At 36.2% G+C, this 24,132-nt stretch overlaps 1 protein-coding gene across 7 annotated transcripts in view; it reads left to right on the top strand.

Annotated features, from left to right (window-relative positions):
• The window catches only part of Kiaa0753 (KIAA0753 ortholog), an 86,149-nt gene that overhangs the window by 31,403 nt on the left and 30,614 nt on the right, over positions 1 to 24,132 (top strand). For all 7 annotated transcript variants that reach the window (XM_047543026.1, XM_047543024.1, XM_047543027.1 and 4 more), the window contains 5 exons: positions 478 to 540; positions 1,034 to 1,249; positions 3,140 to 3,347; positions 19,152 to 19,384; positions 20,807 to 20,973. In XM_047543026.1, coding sequence (XP_047398982.1) covers positions 478 to 540; positions 1,034 to 1,249; positions 3,140 to 3,347; positions 19,152 to 19,384; positions 20,807 to 20,973 — 887 coding nt within the window. The remainder of the gene's footprint in view (positions 1 to 477; positions 541 to 1,033; positions 1,250 to 3,139; positions 3,348 to 19,151; positions 19,385 to 20,806; positions 20,974 to 24,132) is intronic.

The raw sequence follows: 24,132 nt of genomic DNA, 5'->3' as shown, positions 1-24,132 counted from the left end.
CATTAAAAGCTTGAATTAGATTTTGTTTTTTATTCTTTTGAGTTTCTGTTTCTGTCCTTATTTATGATGCTGCCATAGAGAATGTCCTAAAACAAAATCTTACTGTCTTTGACCCTTGCTTGAAAGACTTCAGTGACTCTTTGTAATCCTGAAGATGAAAGCTAAATTCTTTAGCGTGACACTTAAGACTTCCCAAACTAACCCTCCTGCCTTTCCAGAATCATCTCCATCTTTGCTCTATTCTGTTAAATTCCTCTTACATTGGGGCTGAAAGACCGGAAGGTGAACACTGTGCTGTATTTACCATATTGAGAATGGAAACCAGTAACTGAATTTTGGGTACAGAGATGAAGAGCTTTTCTCATTTTCAAGTGAATTGAATTAACAATGGTTGTATTTGGGCAAAATGTATCTTTTCTATAAAAATAAATCAGCGGAAAGTTATGAAGTTTTCATTTTTTTCTCTTCACAAAACAGGTGAAAGCAATCCAGGAAGAATTGGATAAATTGAGTCCACATAAAATTAAACACACTAAAAAGGTATGATTAAATTATGATTAATACTTTTTTTTCCCCCCAGTGTTACAGGTAAAACCCAAGGTTCCATGCATGCTAGGCAAGCACTCCACCACAGAACTATGCCCGCCATCCCAATATATTTATAGAGTACATTTTCTGTTGTTTTGTTAGTATTGTGTGTGAGCTTTCTGCACTAATATTATTGTCATTGCTAATAGAAATCTTTTAGAAAGTGAGCACCTTAAATATTCTGAATATGGGGTTACCATCCAAAGACCAACTTCTGAAAATAGATTCCTATTGTAGTTGCTACTAGCATAAAGAAATAATAGAAAGGAAAAAACTCAATTCATTATTCGAAAGCTTTGAGCTTTATAATTCTTTTTACTCTGAAAAAGTTTTCACACTAGGAAGTACTTTATAAGGAAAGGGTGGACTACAAATATTCTTAAAGCTTGGGTTTATGTTAGGAAGTTCTGAATATTGAAATAATTTCTCGCATGTTTATTGCCAGTCATGGGCAATGTCTAGGCTGGCAGCTGCCCATCGAGGAGCCATTCGGGCCTTACAGATGTTTGTCACTCAGTTTACCGACCGAGGGGAACACCCAGTTTCTGCTCGGTGTAAGGAACTGGGCAGCCTTATTCGCCAACTTTCACTGTGTTCTGCCAAGCTGGATGCAGATCCTTCTGTTCCTGATGTGGTTATAGATATCCTGCAACAAATTGAGGTAGGAAATCATCTCCCATTTTTCTTAAAAGTCTGTTGGTTCCAAGTAGGGAAGTAATGCTTCTGGTCACCTAGTTTCTTTAGGTGAGAGTACAAGACAAAACTGCCACCTGGTACATTAAAGCTTTGCAGAGCACTTCATTTTTATTTTATTTTTTGACAGTCTAGTCTATATTATTATATTTCACTTACTTGAGAATTGGGACTTGAGTGTGAAGCATGTAATGACTTTAAACCGGGTTCATCAGTTGAATAGAATGTTCCATTATCTGGCCACATAATTTAATAAACAATTTATTAGCGTAGAAAAGGAAAACAGTAAAGTACTCTTAAATTGTTGCTTAGATTAGAATATCAGTGTTTACATGGATAGTAGAAAAGGAGGAACACTTCAAGGAGAGCTGCAAATCTTGGGATATGACTAGAAACTTCTGAAAATCACAAATGACATGTACAGACAGGAATGTACAAGGGTTCTTAGTTCTCATTGGTGACAAAGACAATAATAACAGTATGCCCCTTAATTTTTTAGTTCCATGATGTTTGCATAGTGTTATCACATAATAATGCAATTTCATCCTTATTGTGGCACTGTGGTTTACAGTTGGTTTTATTACTATTTTATCATTTAAGATTTTTTAAAAAGCAGAGATCAGAGATATGACACAATTATTTCTCTTGAGGGCGGCAAATGAAATTCCTGTCTTCTGACTCCCATGCCAGTGTTATTTCCACTATGCCATCTATTTTCATCCACAAATAAAAAGTTAATCTTTATGTTAGTGTGACATAGTAGACTATTAGCCGTAGAGGAAATGTGGTGTTGTAGGAAGGATTGGGGCTAAGTGACATGCAAGTTCTGCCATTAACTAACTATTGGTGTTGTTGAATGCCCTTTCTGCCTTTACAGTCCCATTATTTGGCAAATATATCTGTGATTTGCTTTGGTTACATTCATGTAGATAGAATTTGTCAAATGCGGACCTCAAAACCTTTGGCAGTGTTATCAGTTTGTGTGATGCTTTTTACACTAACCCATGAGAAACATTTATCAACCAGAATGATTTTATTTAGAGGATCTAACTTCAAAATTCTAGAAAGTATCTCAAGAGATTATCTAGTCATCCCATATTTTGAGCAAAAGTATCTTTAATGTTTCTTAAATATAGTTTATCACCCTTACTTTGGAAAATATTCAGTAATGCAAGAAATTAATATCTCTTGATGTACTACACCATTTCATAGCTTACTATTTCTTATTCCTTTATTATCATCTGAACTGAACCTCCCAGGCTGTGTCTAGTTGTCCTTATTGTGTACTGCTCATATGGAGACAAGGACCTCACTGCCCAATAATGTGTGGGTTTGCATTTATTAGAAGATATGCCTTTTTAGGAAAGAGGGACACAGGTCTCCTGCCATTACTGTAGTAGGCCAAAGCCACTGGATCTACTACATTTCTTTTATTTTCTGAAAATGTTATGTTAAATATAATGGGTTTACTCACTTAAAACTCTACTTGAGTTTATGAGGTTTCTGTTTTTCTTTTTTTTTTTCTTTTTGAGGTTTCTGCTTTTAAAGTATATAAGATAATTTTCTGAAGAATATAGTTTTTTAAATGATGATCTTTAATTTTAAGGTTTGTTTACCTTTAAAAATAGTCTTTATTTTTCTTTGCTATTGGTTTTAGTGAGTTAAACATGTACAAGAACTAATTAATTATGTGTCCTAAATAATAAAAATTTTAAATTTAGTTAAAGTGCATTTCATTAACCATTTGAGATAGACATTTAATTACCAGTTTTTCTGGAGTCCTTATTTTCCAGTTTTGTGCCAGGAAGTCATACTTTTTTGAGATAAACTAAGAGAATGATCAACTGTTTCATGACAGGCTTTGGAATCTCTCCTGGAAAAGAAACTATCTCCAAAAAAGGTGAAGAAATGTTTCAGTGAAAGTCAAAGATTTCCTACTAGTAACCAGAGGACATTAGAGAAATGGCCAGGTACATTGCCAAAGAGTGAGAGGAGACCCTTCATATCAAAAGAGACATTGCCACAGGAAACAGTTCGACCTTTGGTGGCAAAAAAGTTTCTTGCTGGTATGTGTCTTAAAATATTTGTTGTGAGATGTTTTATTTTTCAAGTTCTCTGGGCCAAAACAGTGCACTGAGGGGAAAAATCAACATTTGTAACCTATCCTACAGCATGAGTAATAACTAGGATCAGCAAATACCATCCAAGATTATTCTTTTTTTTTTTTTAATTAATGACTTTTTATTGTAAACAAATGGGATACATGTTGTTTCTCTGTTTGTACATGGAGTAAAGGCATACCATTTGTGTAATCATAAATTTACATAGGTTAATGTTGTTTGATTCATTCTGTTATTTTTTCCCTTCCCCCCACCCCTCCCACCCCTCTTTTCCCTCTATACAGTCCTTCCTTCCTCCATTCTTGCCCCCCTCCCTAACCCTAACCCTAACACTAACACTAACCCCTCCCCCCCCATTATGTGTCATCATCTGCTTATCAGAGAGATCATTCGTCCTTTGGTTTTCTAAGATTGGCTTATCTCACTTAGCATGATAGTCTCCAATTTCATCCATTTGCCTGCAAATGCCATAATTTTATCATTCTTTATGGTGGAGTAATATTCCATTGTATATATATACCACAGTTTCTTTATCCATTCATCAATTGAAGGACATCTAGGTTGGTTCCACAGTCTGGCTATTGTGAATTGAGCAGCTATGAACATTGATGTGGCTGTATCTCTGTAGTATGCTGATTTTAAGTCCTTTGGGTATAGGCCAAGGAGTGGGATAGCTGGGTCAAATGGTGGTTCCATTCCAAGCTTTCTGAGGAATCTCCATACTGCTTTCCAGAGTGGCTGCACTAATTTGCAACCCCACCAGCAATGTATCAGTTTACCTTTTTCCCCACATCCTCTCCAACATCTATTGTTGCTTGTGTTCTTGATAATCGCCATTTTAATTGGGGTGAGATGGTATCGTGGGGTAGTTTTGATTTGCATTTCTCTTATTACTAAAGATGGTGAACATTTTTTCATATATCTGTTGATTGCTTGTAGATCTTCTTCTGTGAAGTGTCTGTTCATATCCTTAGCCCATTTGTTGATTGGATTATTTGTATTCTTGGTGTAGAGTTTTTTGAGTTCTTTATAGATTCTGGAAATTAGCACTCTATCTGAAGTATGAGTGGCAAAGATTTTCTCCCACTATGTAGGCTCTCTCTTCACATTACTGGTAGTTTCCTTTGCTGAGAGAAAACTTTTTAGTTTGAATCTATCCCAGTTATTGATTCTTGCTTTTATTTCTTGTGCTATGGGATTCCTGTTAAGGAAGTCTGATCCTAAGCTGACATGTTGAAGATTTGGACCTACTTTTTTTCTATAAGATGCAGGGTCTCTGGTCTGATTTCAAGGTCCTTGATCCATTTTGAGTTGATTTTTGTGCAGGTTGAGAGATAGGGGTTTAATTTCATTCTGTTGCATATGGATTTCCAGTTTTCCCAGCACCATTTGTTGAAGAGGCTGTCTTTTCTCCATTGCATATTTTTGGCCCCTTTGTCTAATATGAGAAAATTGTATTTATTTGGGTTTGTGTCCATGTCCTCTATTCTGTACCATTGATCTCTTCCTATCTATTTTGGTACCAATACCATACCATTTTTGTTACTGTTGCTTTGTAGTAGAGTTGAAGATCTGGTATTGCCAATACCCGCTGCTTCGCTCTTTCTGCTAAGGATTGCTTTAGCTATTCTGAGTTTCTTATTCTTCCAGATGAATTTCATAATTGCTTGCACTATTTCTGTAAGGTACGTCATTGGATTTTAATTGGAATTGTATTGAATCTGTATAGCACTTTTGGTATTATGGCCATTTCAACAATATTAATTCTGCCTATCCAAGAACATGGGAGATCTTTCCATCTTCTAAGATTTTTTTTTAAATTTCTCTCTTTAGTGTTCTGTAGTTCTCATTGTAGAGGTCTTTCACCTCTTTTGTGAGATTGATTCCCAAGTATTTTATTTTTTTCAAGGCTATTGTGAGTTCTGAAGATTCATCACTTATGTATAAAAATGCATTGGATTTATGAGCATTGATCTTGTAACCTGCTACTTTACTGAATTCACTTATGAGTTCTAAAAGTTTTCTGGTGGAATTTCCAGGTTCCTCTAAATATATAATCACGTCATCAGCAAACAGGGATAGTTTGAGTTCTTCTTTTCCTATTCGTATCCCTGTAATTTCTTTGGTTTGTCTAATTGCTCTGGCTAGAGTTTCAAGGACGATATTGAAAAGAAGTGGTGAAAGAGGGCATCCCTGCCATGTTCCAGTTTTTAGGGGGAATGCTTTCAGTTTTTCACCATTTAGAATGATATTGGCCATGGGCTTAGCATAGATGGCCTTTACAATGTTAAGGAATGTTCCCACTATCCCTATTTTTTCTAGTGTTTTGAGCATGAAGGGATGCTGTATTTTATTGAATGCTTTTTCTGCATCTATCGAAATAATCATGTGATTCTTAACTTTAAGTCTGTTGATGTGGTGAATAACATTTATTGATTTCCGGATGTTGAACCAACCTTGCATCCCTGGGATGAAACCCACTTGATCGTGGTGCACTATCTTTTTAATATATTTTTGTATGCGATTTGCTAAAATTTTGTTGAGAATTTTTGCATCGATGTTCATTAAGGATATTGGTCTGAAATTTTCTTTCCTCGATGTGTCTCTGTCTGGTTTAGGTATCATGGTGATATTGGCTTCATAGAATGAGTTTGGGAGGGTTCCCTCCTCTTCTATTTCATGGAATACTTTGAGGAGTATTGAAATGAGCTCTTCTTTAAAGGTTTTATAGAACTCGGCTGAGAACCCATCTGGTCCCGGACTTTTCTTTGTTGGTAGGCTTTTGATGACCTCTTCTATTTCATTACTCAAAATTGATCTATTTAAGTTGTGTATGTCCTCCTGGTTCAGTTTAGGTAATTCATATGTCTCTAGAAATTTATTGATGTCTTCAAGGTTTTCTGTTTTGTTGGAGTATAGATTTTCAAAATAGCTTCTAATTATGTTTTGTATTTCACTCGTGTCTGTAGTGATATTTCCTTGTTCATTCCAAATTTTAGTAATTTGAGTTTTCTCTCTCTTTCTCTTTGTTAGTGTGGCTAAGGGTTTACCAATTTTGTTTATTTTTTCAAAGAACCAACTCTTTATTTTGTTAATTTTTCCGATTGTTTCTTTTGTTTCAATTTCATTGATTTCGGCTCTGATTTTAACTATTTCCTGTCTTCTACTTTTGGTGTTGGTCTGCTCTTCTTTTTCTAGGGCTTTGAGCTGTAGTGTTAAGTTGTTTATTTGTTGATTTTTACTTCTTTTGTTGAATGCACTCCATAAAATAAATCTTCCTCTAAGTACTGCTTTCATAGTGTCCCAGAGATTTTGATATGATGTGTCTTTGTTCTCGTTTACTTCTAAGAATTTTTTAATTTCCCTCCTGATGTCTTCTGTTATCCATTTATCATATAATAGCGTATTATTTAATCTCCAGGTATTGGAGAAGTTTCTGTTTTTTATTCTGTCATTTATTTCTAATTTCAATCCATTATGATCTGATAGAATACAAGGTAGTATCTCTATCTTCTTGTATTTGCTAACAGTAGCTTTGTGGCATAAAATATGGTCTATTTTAGAGAAGGATCCATGTGCTGCTGAGAAGAAAGTGTATTCGTTCTTTGTTGGATGGTATATTCTATATATGTCCATAAAGTCTGAATTGTTGATTGTGTTATTGAGATCTATGGTTTCTTTATTCAATTTTTGTTTGGAAGATCTATCCAGTGGTGAGAGAGGTGTGTTAAAATCGCCTAGTATAATTGTGTTGTGGTCTATTTGATGTCCACATTATCTGAAATGAGGATGGATACTCCAGCTTTTTTGCTGTGTCCATGTGCATGGTGTTTTTTCCCATCCTTTCACCTTTAGTCTGTGGGTATCTCTTTCTATGAGATGAGTCTCTTGCAGGCAGCATATTGTTGGATTTTTTTCTTTTTAATCCAATCTGCCAGTCTATGTCTTTTGATTGATGAGTTCAGGCCATTAACATTAAGGGTTATTATTGTGATATGATTTGTATTCCCAGTCATTTGATTTGTTTTTGTTTTTTGACATGATTTGGTTTCTCCTTTATCTGGCTCTTTCTTTAGGCTAGTTCCTCCCGTTGCTGATTTGCATCTTTGTTTTTCATCTCTTCCTCATGGAATATTTTGTTGAGAATGTTCTGTAATGCCAGCTTTCTTTTTGTAAATTCTTTTAGCTTTTGTTTATCATGGAAGGATTTTATTTCGTCATCAAATCTGAAAGTAAGTTTTGCTGGGTATGATTCTTGGTTGGCATCCGTTTTCTTTCAGGGCTTGGTAAATGTTGTTCCAGGCCCTTCTAGCTTTTAGGGTCTGAATTGAAAAATCTGCTGATATTCTTATTGGTTTCCCCTTGAATGTAATTTGATTCTTTTCTCTTGCAGCCTTTAAAATTCTGTCTTTAGTTTTTATGTTAGGTATTTTCATAATAATGTGCCTTGGTGTGGGTCTGTTGTAATTTTGTATGTTTGGAGTCCTATAAGCCTCTTGTACCTGGTTTTCCATTTCATTCTTCAGATTTGGGAAATTTTCTGATATTATTTCATTGAATAGATTGTTCATTCCTTTGGTTTGTTTCTCTAAGCCTTCCTCAATCCCAATAATTCTTAAATTTGACCTTTTCATGATATCCCATAATTCTTGTAGATTCTATTCATGAGTTCTTATCATCTTCTCTGTTTGGTCAATTTTGTTTTTGAGATTAAATATTTTGTCTTCAATGTCTGAGGTTCGGTCTTCCAGGTGTTCTATCCTATTGGTTGTGCTTTCTATGGAGTTTTTAACTTGGTTTATTGTTTCCTTCATTTCAAGAATTTCTGTTTTTTTTTTTTTTTTTTTTTTTTTCAGTATCTCTGTTTATTGAAATGATCTCTTGCTTCCCGTATTTGGCCTTTTAACTGTTGATTGGTGCGATCATTTAATGCCTGCATTTGCTCTTTCATCTCTTCCTTCAATGCCTGCATTTGCTCTTTCATCTCCTCTTTTGCTTCCCTGATTGTTTTAATTATGTACATTCTGAACTCCCTTTCTGACATTTCTCCTGCTGTGCTGTCTTTGGGTTTTATTGATATAGTATCTAGGTGTGTTTGGGACATTTTCTTCCCTTGTTTTCTCATATTGGTCAGATATCAGTGGGACTCTGAGATATTGCATATTTCCTCTATTGGCTTATAGTGTCCCTGTAGATTTCCAGTATATCACCTCCCAGCCTTCAGTAGCCTGAAGTCTTGGAGGAACTTGATAATACAGTGCTTCCGAAGAAAGCTGCCCCTAGCCTGCTACTGGGTCCAGGGCTGGGGGCTGGTTCTATGTGGAAATCCTCTCACTGGGTGGTCCTGCTCCTAGAAGCTGGCTATAGACAGGGCCTGCCCCCACCTGAGGGAGTCAGACTGCTACGGGAAAGTCTCTTGCTGTCCTGCCCTGGTCCCAGAAGCCGCCTGCAGGCCAGGGCCTGCCGCTGGGTCCGGGGCTTGGGGTTGGCTCTGTTTCGAAAAGCCCTCACTGGGCAGGCCTCCTCCGAGGAGCTGGCTGTAGATTGTGCCTGCCGCCGGAGGGAGCAGGGCTGCTTGGGGAAGACTCTAGCTGCCCTGCCCTCCTCTGAGAAGCTGCCCCTGTCCGGGCCTGCCACCCGGGCCGAGCTTCACCCGGTGGGAGAGACTCACCCCGCGGCTCTGTGTTGGTCCGAGTCTCTCAATACCTCCCCTTCTTGAATCCTGAGTTCTGGAGTGACGGGAGATGGAGTTACCCTCTAGTCCGCCATCACAAGATTCTTCTTTATGCTGAAGGCTGGAGTATTCTGTAGAGGAAAGTGAAAAGGGAAAATTCTCGTATCCTACACCATAGTGTTATTTGTTATACTTTAATGGTAGATATATGCATATACACAGGTATACATACATGAATTTGATGTATATGCATTTTCCACATAGGTAATACATTCTCACTATTCCAAGAAGTGTAATTGTTACGTTATATGGTGTGCACATTTAAACAGATTCTGTCAATTTACCACTTAAAAGTAGGCATAGTTTTTTTTTTTACTAGCAGTGACATCAGTATATATTTTCCCAAATCCTCATCCAGTACTTTATATAATAAAGTTTAAAATTTTTTCCAGACTCTGTGGAAAATTGTATCTTATTGTTTTATATTGCATTTCCTGATTTCTCTCAAGGATTGTTTCTTTCACATATTCCATTCCTTAACCAGGTTTATTTCCTTTCTGTAGTTTACCTGTTGGTTATATCTTTTGTCCATCTTCTTGTTGGGTTGCAAGTCTTTGCTTATGCATGTACGGAAGTCCTTAATATATTCTGGATCCTAATCGCTTTTAGTTTACATGTATTACAAATATTTTCTCCTACTTTAGTTACTTATATTTGAAATTTGTTTATGATATTTTTTCTGGTACAGAAAATTTTCATTTTGTAGGCAAACCCATCAATTTTTCTTATATAGTTAATATTTGTTAAGGCAGTTCTCTTGTCTTTGTATTTCTTTTTCAAAATTTTGCTGTCTGCTCATCTTCCTGAGGAATTTTTATTTTTTATTTTTATTTATTTTTTTATTGCAGTGCTGAGGATTGAACCCAGGACCTCATTCATGCTAGGCAAGCACTTAACCATTGGGCTATATCACTAACCCCTTCCTGAGGAAGTTAGAATGATGTTATTTGGATTTTGATTGTTATTACAATGAGTTTATATTAGAAGAGAAATGACATCTTTATAATATTAAGTCTTCCTATCTATTCTTGCCCTTTTTCTGTCCTGTCAGTTGATATTTGTAATTTTTATCATACAGGTTTTATAAATTCCTTGCTAGGTTTTTTTTTTCCTAGTTTTATTTCCAGTTTTTGTATTTAAGTTTTGTTACTTTTGTGAATTAGATCTTTTTTATTACATTATGAAATTGGTTATTGCTACTTAAAGGAAAACCGTTGGATTTGTATATTGTTCTTATATCTGATACTATCCTGAAAACTTATGCTGACAGTGTATTTTGTTGTATCTGAGGTACACAATTGAAAAGGGGCATTCTTAATTGATATTTTACAATTGTAACATTTTAAATTTAAACACCTTAAACATTTTAAAATTTGTATTGGCATATAAAAGTAATGATTTATCTTATATTGAATGTTTTAGATTTGATGAAATAAAGTTTTTTTTTAAGTTAGTTCTTTTGTTATTTTCCAAATAGATGAAATCACTTATAAATATTGTATAAACCCAGTAAACTGGTTTTTCTTTATTCTTTTCTTTGCAGTGTTGGGAATCAAACCCAGGGTCTCATGTATGTAGCAACCACAGAGCTATATCCCCAGTGCAGTTTTTTTTTTTTTGACTGAAGTAAAGTGTACAGATAGAAATGTGCACACAAAGTATAAACTTACAGCTCAGCTAATACCAGAAAATAAACATTTGTGTAATTATTATCCAGGTCAAGAATAGGACCCTACTAGTGTGCCTAGGAAATTTCACTGTACCCTCTATTTCCAATCTCTCTCTTCCTCCTCCCTCAAATTATTATTATTATGACTTTAATACTTTATTTTGATTCTGTCTGATTTGGAACTTTTTAAAAATGGAATTTCACAATAGATACGCTTTTGGGTTAGACTTCTTTCGTGTTATATTTTGTGAGATTGATCTATTTGTGTAGCTAATTTGTTTATGTTCTTTGCTGTGCTATATTGCATTGTATGACTATATCAGACTTTATCTAGTTTGTTGTTTTAATTATTGAATTGTTTCCAGTCTTAGATGATTATAAAGAAAACCACTATGATTGTTCTTACGTGTGTGCTTGGTATCTGTGCACATGTCTTTCTGTTGGGTATGTTCCTAAGAGTATAATTGTTAGGAATATCATAGGTACATGTTAGTTCAATTGTAATATTTTTTTTCCCCAAAGTAGCTTTATCAGTCCATATTCCCACTAATGTTGTACTAGAATAGTTTCTACCCATACTTGCTGGCACTTTTATTAGTTTTCAAAATTTTAGCTATTCAGCTGGCATCAGGCTGTCATTTAGTTTTAATTTAAATTTCTGAATAACTAATGGTATGAACACATTTTCATGTACTTTTAGGCCATGTAGATACCTAGGAAGTACCAATTCAGATACCTGGCTAACCATCACTCCCTCCTTCTCTTCTTGTATCTCTTGACTTTCTTTCTCTTTCTCCCTTTCTCTCTCTCTCTCTCTCTCTCTCTCTCTCTCTCTCTCTCTCTCTCTCTCTTTTTTTTTTTTTTGTGGTGCTGAGGATTGAACCCAGGGCCTCACATATGCTAGGGAAATGCTCCACCCCTGAGCTACACCCCTAACTTCTCTCTCTTTTCCCTTGGTTTGTAGGAGTATTTTGTGTATGTACCAGTTCTTAGTCATATGTATTTTAGATATTTTAGAAGATGTGACTTGCTTTTAAAGATCTCAGATGTTCATCTTTTGAAGAACAGAACCATAGTTCAGTGACTCATTCTCTTCCCTTATACTGTTTTTTGGGAGTGGTGAGTATGCTAAGTTTTCCCCTATGTTAAAGTTAAGAAGACATTTTCTTATGTTATTTCCTAGAAAAGTTTCATTTTCTTCCAAATGAAGATCCAAAGACCCTCTTTGTTTAAATGATTATTTTTTTTCCCCAAGTGACTTGCATTGAAATCAAGTGTCCATATATGTGTGGGTCAGTTTTGACCCATTCTTTTCCTTTGATCTGAATGTTTGTCTTTATGCCAGTGCTATACTACTTTAATTATTCTAAGTCTCCATATCCAGTAGAACAGCTTTTCATACCTGATTTTCCCCTAGAGTATCTTGAATAATCTTGATCCTTGGTATTTCCATGGAAATTTTAAAATCAGAATTTGTTTATTCCACAAAATGCCCTTTCCCACTCCAAAAAGCCAAAAACGTCTATTGAAAGTTTGATGGGGAATTATCATCTTTCTAAATTGAATTTCCCAATCTGTGATTATTTAGGTGTTTTTTCTATTTTGGTACTGGGGATTGAACCCAGGGGTGCCACTAAGCCAGATTTTATTTTTTTAATTTTGAGACAGGGTCTCACTAAGTTGCTGAGACTGGTCTCCAGTTTGCAACACCTCTACCTCAGCTTCCAAGTAGCTGGTATTTCAAGCATACACCACTACACCTGGCTCTTTAGGTTGTCTTTAATACCAGTAATTTGTGTTTGCATGTGTGTTTATCTTTTTGTCTTTTATTAGTTTTATTCCATGTTATCGATACTTTTAATACTCTTACACATGGTGTCTATTTTATAATATAATTTCTCATGTATTTCTGATATATAGGTATACATGTTATTTTTGTGTATTCACCTTATATCTAAAAGCTTATTTCCTGCAACTTATCTGTAGATTATTTTAATTGTCTTATATATAATCATGTCATCTGTGAATAATCACTAGTTTATTTCCTTCTTTCCAGTCTTTATTCTTTTTCTTTAACATCTTTCTATTTTGGTTTGCTTGACCTGATAAAAGGATATGGTCAAGATTCTTGTGGTACTTGAGACTTGCTTGACCTCTTGTCATGTTTCTATTAATTTTTTCTTTGTTTGTTTTGAAATGTCTTTTTTATGCCTGTAATTCCAGTGACAGTAGACTGAGGCAGGAGAATTGCAAGTTCAAGGCCAATCTCAGCAATGTAGTGAGGACCTGTCTGAAAAATAAAAAAGGGCTAGGAGTATATATAGCTCAGTGGAAAAGTACCCTTGGGTTAAATGGCAAAAAAAAAAAAAAAAAGATTTCCTTACTTCAATCTTTATTTCATGGATTTTTACATGTTGTTATTATTAAATATTCTCTTTAACCTTATGATCTTGTTCACTTTGGATTCTGTTTTGTCTTACGTTAATATTGCTTCATCTATTTAACTTGTTTAGTGTTTGCCCGGAATAACATTTTCTATTCCCTTATGCTGAGTCTTTCTTTGCTGTTTTAAGAATGCCTTTTGTAAAAGTTTATTGTTGGTTTTTGATCCCTGATATAAAGCTCTATACTTATCCTACTTAAGTTTACTGAGATTAATGACATGTTTGAAATTTGTTCTACCTTAATTTGTTTTTCATTTGCCAAGGTGTTTTTTCTTTGTTGTAATCTACTATCTCAATCATGGTTTTCTTGTTTCATTTTTCTTTTCTAATGATTTGAAAGTTATTTATCAGTCCATCTTCTGTTGATTTATTTGTAAATCTGTTGCTGTTTTGTGGAACCTTAATAGATTAGCTCTCTACCTCTTACATGAGTGGAACTGTAAGAAACCAATAGAGAATTCACTCAGTTGTATGGGGTTTCCCCCGACACCATGTAGCTCTCCCGTAATTCAGTTCAATTTGGATACTAACTACTGGAGTTAAAGTCAGATCCCACAGGTTTAGGGCTCAGTTTCAGAAGACCACTTCCACACTAGATATCAATCAGAAGTCCTAGGTTATTACCAGCTACTCTGAATCGAGGTTTGCCATGATGGCTCTCAGAATTAAGGAAGCTCTACACTTATATTTACTCTTTTTTTTTTTTTTTATATTTACTCATTTATCGTAAAGGGTATTACAAAGGATAAGGACAAACAGCCAGGTAGGGAAGATGCATAGGGCAGAGTATGTGGGAAGGGCACAGAACTCCCATGCCCTCCCCAGGTGCATCACCCTATAGGAACCTCCATGTACTCAGCAACACAGAAGTACTCCAAAATCCATAGTCTAAAGATTTTTCTGGAGGCTTTATCATATAGTCATTATCAATTATAACTCAATCCCCAGCTCTTCTGTTCTTCCTGGAGGATGTGGGTGGGGCTGAAAGTTCTATGATTCTTATCATGTCTTGGACTTTTTGGTGACCAGCCCCTCTGCAGAAACCCACAAGAGTCGCATCACTGGAACCAAAGACACTCACCCACCAGGAAATTCCAGGAACCAGAGTTAAAGACGTAATATTAAAACAAAAGATATACCTAGCACCTCTGTGGCTGGGGAAATTATGAGGACTTTGGGGCTTTCATGTCAGGAACAGGGGTCGAGACCAACATACACACACACACACACATACACACACACATGTTTTATACAGAATATCACAGTGACAAAATTAATTACTAGGTGATATTTATTCACTAATGGGATATTCACTCCCCTTCATTGGTAGGCCTTTCTTTCCATCAAAAGGCATTTGCTAGCCTTTCCCTTGAGAATGAGCGTCATGTCTATTTGTCTTTATAAGTCTCTCTGAGGAGCCCTGTGTTGAGAACATAGTCAAGCACTTAAGCAAGCTTTTTTGTTGAAAGACTCTGTGAAGAACTGTAATTGAATAAGAAAGGATTCCTAAGCAGTAGATTACAGTGATGTGGATCCTAGGCACTGGGAAGCTCACTTCTGATGCACTAGAGGAAGTGCAGAGAACATTCCAGGCCTATTTACAGAGAAGTGTTTTCCTAAATAAGTTAGAAGATTAGATGTTAGATGATTTCAGCTGACTAGTGAAAATGAAGACCAGCTTCAGAGAGAAGCTGAAAACCTCCCAATCTAGGTTCAAATGATGAAAAACCAAAGGCAAATGGGGAAAACTTGAACAAGAGGATCTAGATTCAAGACCTAGCTCTGTGATCCTGGGTTGACTTAATCACTATAAACCTTAAATTTTTCATCTATAAATGGTGATAATAGTCCTTCTCCCATGTGACTTAGTTGTTAAGTAGCAAATTAGATAATTGCTAAATGCTTATGAAAATGGAAGATGTTATTTTTAGTTCCTGATCTCCAACTTATTAAAGTCTAGATTATGTTAGGCACATTCTAAATAAGAAAACAGAAAGGAGTTTTATGTGGTTATGAAAAAGTAAGCTTCCATTCTCTGGAAAACATATTTATGTGGAACAGATCCACAGTCCCTAACAGGACAGAATGAATGGACCTGGCCCTGGACCCAGTCAGAAGACTGGACTCTCTGTTTACTCTCCTTGTGACATTGAACAAAACATTTAACTGTTATTTCCTCACCTGAAAATTTTAGTAATCCCATCCTGCTTGCTTTGAGGTAAATCATGCTCTGTGGTGAGGCTCAGATGAGATGGTGAATGCAAATTACGTGTTAAATGGGAAAAGCGTACAAAATATGAGGGATGATTACAATCATCATTATCATCATTATTATGAATTTAAATGTGTTATTGCTTTGCAAGTTTAATAATTTGCTCTTGGGAAAGACTATGGTGGCCTTCATTTTATTTTTGGCTTTTCTTACCCTTATAATCTGGATTTTAGAAGGACACATTTTTCTGTTTCATTTTAGATATCACTCACCTAATTCTTCATTCCAATTTGCTAAGGTTTCTCCTCCCTGCCTGACTCCTAAAATTTGTCTGGGGAGCTACACGGATGGGAAAACCTGTCTGTGGCTGCCTTCATTTAGGATCTATAATTGAGCCTGATTGGATCACCTATCTTGTGATTTACATAATTGTTGGTTGGTAAAGTGTTTTAGTGACTTCTCATATGTTCTTGCAGTGGTTGATTGCATTAGTATAACTTATCAACCAAAACACCCCACCACTGGCAGTAATCTCAAACTCAGCTACCTCTAAAACTTGTACTGCATTTACTTGCTTATTTCCATAAATCCTAACTTGAAAAATTGAGAGTTACTCCAATGTATGTAAACTTAGGAGGTAATAAATACATTATAGACTGAGGATCCAGTCTTAGCATTCTTCTGTTCTGACTTATATTTCCTTGCTGTGTAATTTCTGTAGCTTTGAAGAGTATCTCTGATTAAAAGAAAAGTGATGCAAAGGAGTCCGACCCTTGACTCACAATTGTTAAGGAAGTCTAGATGTAGGTTTTCTTTGATTATAAAATATTCTAAATATATAGAAAAGAGTGAAAATAATATTCTCTGTGTATCCAGTATGCAGATTTAAACATTTTTGCTTTACTTACTTAGGAAAATTTTTTTGAAAAATAAAATAATACGTACAGTTGAAATTCCTTAAATATTCTTCTCATTCCATTTTCTTCCCTCTCTCTCAGGAGGTTACTATTGTTATCACTATAAAGGCAAACCCTTTCTATTTTTAAGTTTGTATTTCTTATGTATCTATCCATAAACAATATAAAGTGTTGCTTTATGCAGGTGATATCTTACAGTATGTGCCATTCTGCTGTTTGCCTCCCCCACTAATGTTTATAAAATTTGTTCATACCGATAGGTGAATTCCAATTTTTTTAATTTAACTGTTGCATAGATCTCCCTTATATGAATTATACCAGTTTATTTTTCAGTTGTTCTTATTTATCAATGGATGTTTGGGTTGCTCTCAGTTTCTTACTTATTTTTTCCTTCGTGAGACTGGGTCCTGTTATGTTTCCCAGGCTGGTTCCAAATTTTGTGTTCAAGTGATCCTTTTGCCTCACCTTCCCAAATAGCTTGGACTATAGGCAAATGCCACTGTACTGGCTGGTTTTTTGCTTTTATAAGCAGCAGTGAATTGAAGTGAATATCTGTGTGCCTATGTTCCAGTGCATGTGTGTGAGAGTTTCTATAGGCTGGATGTATATCTGTGAGTATAACTGCTGGATTGCAGTGTAAACGAATCTTCAACTCCATTAGAACCACAAGGTGCTCTCCAAAGTCCTTAGGCCATTCTCCCCTATGCTAGGAGAGTACTTGTTTTTCTATTGCTTGTTTATACTTGGTATTGTTATACTTAAAATTTCCCCCACTTTGGTAGATTTGAAATGACATTCCTTTTACTTAAATATTTCTTATAACTGGTGAATTCTGTCATCTTTTCATAATTATTGAAATTTTATATTTTCTTATTGCCAGTTTCTTTGTCTGTTTCTCAATTTGGATTATTTTTCTTGTAGATTTATAGAAGATCTTCTTATCATCTGGATATTAACCTCATGGTACTTATGTGCATTGCAGATGTCTACTGTTGACTTTATGATGAATTTCTGTCAAGAGGAAGTCGTAGTTTAGTGTTAATTAAATTTAGATATGTCAGTATTATATTTTGACTTTAAGAAAGGCTTTTCTGGGCTGGGACTGTAGCTCAGTGGTAGAATGCTTGCCTCACATGCATGAGGCACTGGGTTCAATCCTCAGCACCACATAAAAATAAACACATGAAGAAATATTGTGTCCATTTATAACTAAAAAGCTATATTTTAGAAAGAGGCTTTTCTGCCCTGATGTCAGAGAATATTCTCCCATGTTTTTACTTTGAAGTTTTCTTTCCGTATTCAGATTTTCATTCCATTTGGCATTTAAGTGTTTTTCGTCTGTGGAGACCAGGGATTTTAGCATGGGTTTTGAACACCTTAGTTCATACTCACTGGATTGTCATGTCCTGCCTCGTTGGTTTCTGCTTTTGCCTGCAGGGCTCCCACACTGCCCCAGCCATTGCAGTTCTATCACTAGGACTTAATCTCTCTTAGAAAAAGACTCCCACTTCCACTCCTTTCTCCACTCTGTTGTTCTTCAGATTTATTTAGATAATTTCTTGGGATTTTACTCTTCATGTGAATTTTAGGATCAACCTATTTAGATCTACCAAAAAAATCTATTTTAACCAAATATGCATTCAAAATTACAAATTACCTTGTGGAGAATTGACATATTTATTAAGCCTCTTCATTCATGAAGAGTTTATTCAGATATTCTTTCATGCCCTTTAAAAATGCCTTTTAGGGCTGGGGACATAGTTCAGTAGAGTGCTTGCCTCGCAAGCACAGGCCCTGGGTTCAAATCCCCAGCACTGCCAAAAATAAATAAATAAATAAATGAATTTTTTAAAAATGCCTTTTAAGGGATGGGATGTAGATCAGTGCTCCGTGCTAGAGCATTTGCCTGGCATGTATGAGGCCCTGGGTTTGTTTGGTTCCCCAGTTCTACAAACAACAAAACAAAACTTTTTTTTTTTTCTGTAAAAGTCGGTTACATTTTTTATTAGATTTCTTCCTAAGTACTAAGTGCCTTATAGTTTTTGTTGCCAGTATTAATAGGATATTTTTTTCTCTTATGTTTTCTGATTAGTTATTTTGATAAGTTGGAATGATGCTGACTTTTAGGTTGTTCTTCTATTTAGAAACCTTGCTAAACCCTCTTCTTAACTGTAAGTTTGTACTCCGATTCCTTTGAATTTTCTAAATAGACCTTTATCTCCTCTTCAGATAGGTTTTTTTTTTTTTTTTTTCATTTTCATTTCTCATTGAGAGTTGAATGTCATGTATGGAGTTCATTCTATTCTGTGTCAGATTAGGAGCTCTTAACTAGGTTGAGTAGAGAAGCATCATTAAAATATTTATATTTTAGAAAAACAATTTTGGTAGCTAGTGGAAGGTTTGATGAAGATAAACAGGAGTCAGCATGGAAATGCTCTTACTGTGATCGAAAGATAACTGCAAGGCCAACCTTGGGGAGTAGTAGAAGGGAAGGAAGGGCAGAAATAGCACATGAGAGTTTTTAGAGTTAGGACTCTAAGAAACCAGGAAAATTAGTAAATATGGGAGCTAAGACCAGGAAGTCATTCGTGATGCTTACATTTCTGCTTTTAAAACTTAGCAGTATTTATAAGAGGAACGCAAGTTGACAACAAAACACTTTGGTTTTCAGCAGGAGTAGGCTAGCTATTTGGAGATTATCTGTTAAAATCATTCTCACCAGTGTGCATTGAATGGTATTTTCCTCACATTATTTTTCTGAAATCTCCTTGTAGATAAGTATCAGCCAGATGCAGAGTTTCCAGTGACCCAGAGGTTGGAGAGGGAGCTTGATGTGTTAGATGTGGATATCCTTCCTGAAGAAGTCCCATTAATTGTAAACCAAAATGCAAGCTTCAAAGATGAGGCATTAACCCTAGCGAAAACAGGAGCAGTGAAAACAAAGCCTATGACTGAGTATGTGCCATTTAGGAAGAAAGATACTCTGGAGCCGGCAAAACTACAGCAAGTATGAAACTATTCCTTTCTTTTGATCTATTTATATTAATCTGACAATGTCCAAGGTACAGGCTAGTAAGTGGTATGGCCAGCATTTTATTTCTCATGCAGTTAGATGCCAGAGCCCTTTAGTCCAAGATTCTAAGTTGATTTAGCTTAGCTCCAGGTTGTTTTTGTATTCTAATAAAAAACAATTTTAACATTGTTACTAGAACAGGGCATTCTTTGTTGTCCTGGGTCAGTAAGATCTTAACTAATTTCATACCAAGGTCCAAATTGGGCTCTTTTAAAATTCAGGGTGTTTGTTTTCTGCTTCCAGTTGGGAAGTGTGAGATTTGAGAGGACTTAAGATTTGGTTCCTGCTACAGATCAATATTGGTCAATAATAATCACTGAATATTAAAGGGTGTCTTTGGGTAAATGACTTTTAATATGACTTGGGAGCCAGATGAGTAGTTAGAACTTGATTTGAAACTAAATTAAATTTTAGACTTCTATTTAAAACTTCTTTAAGGTCATACAGTAGAAAATTGGCCAGAAGAGTACATCCTACTGCACATACCCTATGCAATGTGACTACCATTTAATGGTGTTGTCTAACTAGGCATGGTACCGCTTCCTATAATCCCAGTGACTCTGGAGGCTGAGACAGGAGGATCACAAGTTGAAAGCCAGCCTCAGCAACTTAGTGAGGCCCTGTCTCAAAATAAAAACTAAAAAGGGCTGGGAATGTGATTCAACGGTTAAGCATCCCTGAGTTCGATCCCCACTACCAAAAATAAAAGAAAGAAGAAAAAAGAAAAAGTGATGGTACTGTCTGAAGACTTCTACAGCAAACCTATAAATTGTCAGGTGGCACCAGAAAAAGGAGATATGGAAGATATCATTAATTACTGCCTTCATGGATTAGGATCTAGTCTTTATTCCTTCCAAAACAAATTCTGATGGGGTTCTTTGGGAAGTCCAGATTGAGCCTGTGAGAATTCAATTTGATGTTCTTCTCTAGAAACAGAGCCTTATGCTTTGAGATCTTTTAAAATAGCTTGATTCATTCTCTTTAGACTTATGCTCAGAGACGGCAAGTATTTTTACCAAGCATATTTTACAATTTACTTTTAAACTTTATGGAATTTTAAAATTTGGGGTTTAATTAGAAAAAAATACATAAGTAAATAAAAATATATTTGGCGTGTGTGTGAACGAATGAAAAGGTGGCAGAGCCAGGGATTCCAATTTTAACTACCCTCTGCAGAGTTGCTTTAGTATAATTTCCACTCTTCCCCTAATCTCTGCCACACTGCTTTCTACTTGGGTTTTACTGAATGGATGGATACATGAATAGCAGGGAGGCACTTGGAGCTTCAGTTAGAGGTTGAAGCCAGGGTGTCTTTGATATTTGTATAGCTTTGTAATTCATATTTACCTCTTATAGGGACTCCATAAAGCTGAAAGAAATAGACCAAGCCACCCTCACAACAAAAGCAGGTTGCAGCAGACAACAGTTTCATCCAGATTAAAAATGAACCGACAGCCTTCAAAAGACCATAAGGCTCCCTGGATACCTCCAAACCCTACATCCCCACCAGCATCTCCTAAGTGGTATGTAAAAATTCAAGGATCTATTTGGGTATGTAAATTCATTTTTCCTCCATTGATCAAAAGTGACACATAGCTTAGAGCAAGTGGAATAGCAGGTTTAATTCTTCACAAGAAGAAGAAATACTTTGCTGGCATGTGTGAGGCCCTGGGTTCAATCCCAAGTACTGCAAAGAAAAGAAGAAGTGCTTATATGGGTAATACATGAGAAGTTTTTGTCCAAAAATCTGCTGTTTCCTTTTTCTGATTATGGTTGGAGTAGTCTTCTTTGTGGCACCCTAATGACCAGTGGACATGTGTCACTCTAGGGAGAATTGTGCGCTTCCCTCATCTCTCCCCCAACAATTACCTGAGACAAGGGACTTTGTCTTTCTTTGCTTTGCTTTTCTCTTTCTTTCCTTTTTTTTTGTACCGGGGATTGAACCTAAGGGACACTTAACCACTGAGTCACATCCCAGCCCCCATTTCTTTTTGAGATTGGGTATTGCTAAGTTGCTTAGGGCCTCTAAATTGCCGAGACTGACTTTGAGCTTGCACTCCTCCTACCTTAACTTCCCAAGTCACTAGGATTACAGGTATGCACCACTGTACTCCCTAGGGACTGTGTCTGTCTTTTATTTTGTTGTTGTTATACCAGGAATTGAACCCAGGGCATTTAACCATTGAGCAACATCAACAGTCTGGTTTTTTTTTGTTTGTTTTTTTTTAAATTTTATCTAGAGACAGGGTCTCCCTGAGTTGTTCAGTACCTCACTAAGTTGTTAAGACTGGCTTTGATCCTCTTGCCTCAGCCTTCTGAGCTGCTGGGATTACAGATGTACACCACCACACCCAGTGGGATTGTGTCTTTTTTAATTTTTTAAGTTGTTGATGAACCTTTATTTATTTATTTTTTAAATTTATTTTTATTGTACATGTTGGGATACATGTTGTTTGTTTGTACATAAAGTAAAGGCATACCATTTGTGTAATCATACATCTACATAGGGTAATGATGTTTGATTCGTTCTGTTATTTTTTTCCTTCCCCCCCACCCCTCCCACCCCTCTTTTCCCTCTATACAGTCCTTCCTTCCTCCATTCTTGCCCCCCTCCTACCCCCCATTATGTGTCATCACCCGCTTATCAGCGAGATCATTCGTCCTTTGGTTTTTTGAGATTGGCTTATCTCACTTAGCATGGTATTCTTCAATTTCATCCATTTGCCTGCAAATGCATAATTTTATTATTCTTTATAACTGAGTAATATTCCATTGTATATGTATACCACAGTTTCTTTGTCCATTCATCAATTGTAGGACATCTAGGTTGGATGAACCTTTATTTTTTATTTATTTATTTGCGTTGCTGAGAATCAAACCCAGTGCCTCACACATGCTTGGCAAACACTTTACCACTGAGTCACAGCCCCAGCCCCAACTGTTTCTTTCTTATATTTAAATGTTCAATGCCTGGAACATCATAGGCATTCACTAAGTCTTTTGCAAATTAGTAAATATTTTAAGATAATTTAAATTGCAAGTTGAGATAATTATGAACTATAAAACCACCCAGATCTCACTGACACTGTCCAAACTGCAGGGGGCAGTTAGAATAATGCTGAGATTATTGTCTTTGTCACCCTCATTCATGGTACATGGGAGAATGAGGAGTTGCCATACCATGGGGCCAGAGAGAAGGCATTGTCTTCAAGAGGAAGTGGGGTTCAGTTAGGAAATAGTCTTTCGGGAGCTCGGTTAAAGATAATAGAGAACATGTTTGCCATGGTTCAGTAGTTCTTGCCAACACAATGGAAGGAACCAGAAGGTGGAATAATACTAAGAAGGAAGCAAAAAAACAGTATCCTGAGGAGGAGAAGGGGCAAGGAAGGTGACTAGAGGGATCCAGCTTTGGGAAGGCTGTCAAAAGACAAAGTTAACCTGGTTCAAAAGATTCTCCTGCAGATTCCGAGTGGTTCGGAATCAATGGTAATACTTACCTATTGGCCTCATTGTAAAATGGAAGAAAAAGTGGTGAGAGAATTTAATGTCTTGCTCATATAGCAGAACTTGAACTAAAATCAGGTCTTCCGATTTGATTTTTGTTTCATTTTGTTTTGTTTTTGCAGTATTTGGGATTGAACCTAGGGCCTTATGCACTGAGCTACCTTCCTAGTCTCTTAAATTTTATCTTGAGTCAGGGTCTTGCTAATTTGCCCAGATGGCCTCAAACTTGGCATCCTCCTGCTTTAGCCTCCTGAGTAGCTGGGATTACTACCATAACTGGCTACATTATGTCTTTTTGTTTGTCTGTTTTTATTACTCTCATTTTTATATTTTCATATGTTTAAGTATGGAGATAGGAATTTGTTTTAGTTAGCTCTTTTGCTGCTGGAACTAAATGACCTGAACAGCACAACTGCAGAGGAGGAATAGTTTGAAGGCTCACAGTTTCAGAAGTCTTAGTCCATAGAAGGCCAGATCCATTCCTTGGAGCTCAAGGTAAGGCAGAACATCATGGCAAAAGAGCATGGCAGACGGAAGCAGCTCACATCAGAAAGCAGAGGGAGACTCCATTCTCCAGATACAAAATATATACCCCAGAGTCAGACCCCAGGTTCCACCTCCTCCAGCCACACCCTGCCTCTTCAAATTAATCCCATCACTGATTGGGTTAAGACCCTTATAACCCAATCATTTCTCCTCTGAACCTTCCTGCATTTTCTCACATGTGAACTTTTTTTTTAAGATAATTTAAATTGCAAGTTCAGATAATTATGAACTATAAAACCACCCAGATCTCACATCCAAACCATAACAGAGTCTATTTGGTGGCTTTAGCTATTGAAGTTTGTATTGCAAATCAAATATTCAGTGGACTCTTTTCTAGTATATGTATGGCAGGTGAAGGGAGGGTAAGGCTTCTTGGCTCACAGTGCTTCTAGGTCTTATAGAGATACATATATTAGTGTAGTATAGAATATTATTAGTGACTCAAATCTATATGTAAAAGCAGGTTTTGTTCACTGTTGCCTATAATTGAATGTCATTGTTTCATTTAAAGTAATGATAGCTTCTTTGAAGCAAAGGGAATGTCTCTCTGACCCTATGCCTGACTGCTGGAGGATCTCAGACTTCTTCATGTTTAGCTTCTAATTTGGGGCTTTGTGCTGTAGATCACCATG

This window comes from Sciurus carolinensis, chromosome 3 (assembly GCF_902686445.1).
Source record: "Sciurus carolinensis chromosome 3, mSciCar1.2, whole genome shotgun sequence".
NCBI lineage: Eukaryota > Metazoa > Chordata > Mammalia > Rodentia > Sciuridae > Sciurus > Sciurus carolinensis.
The sequence above is the reverse complement of the archived record's forward strand: the minus strand, read 5'-3'. Positions and strand labels throughout refer to the sequence as shown.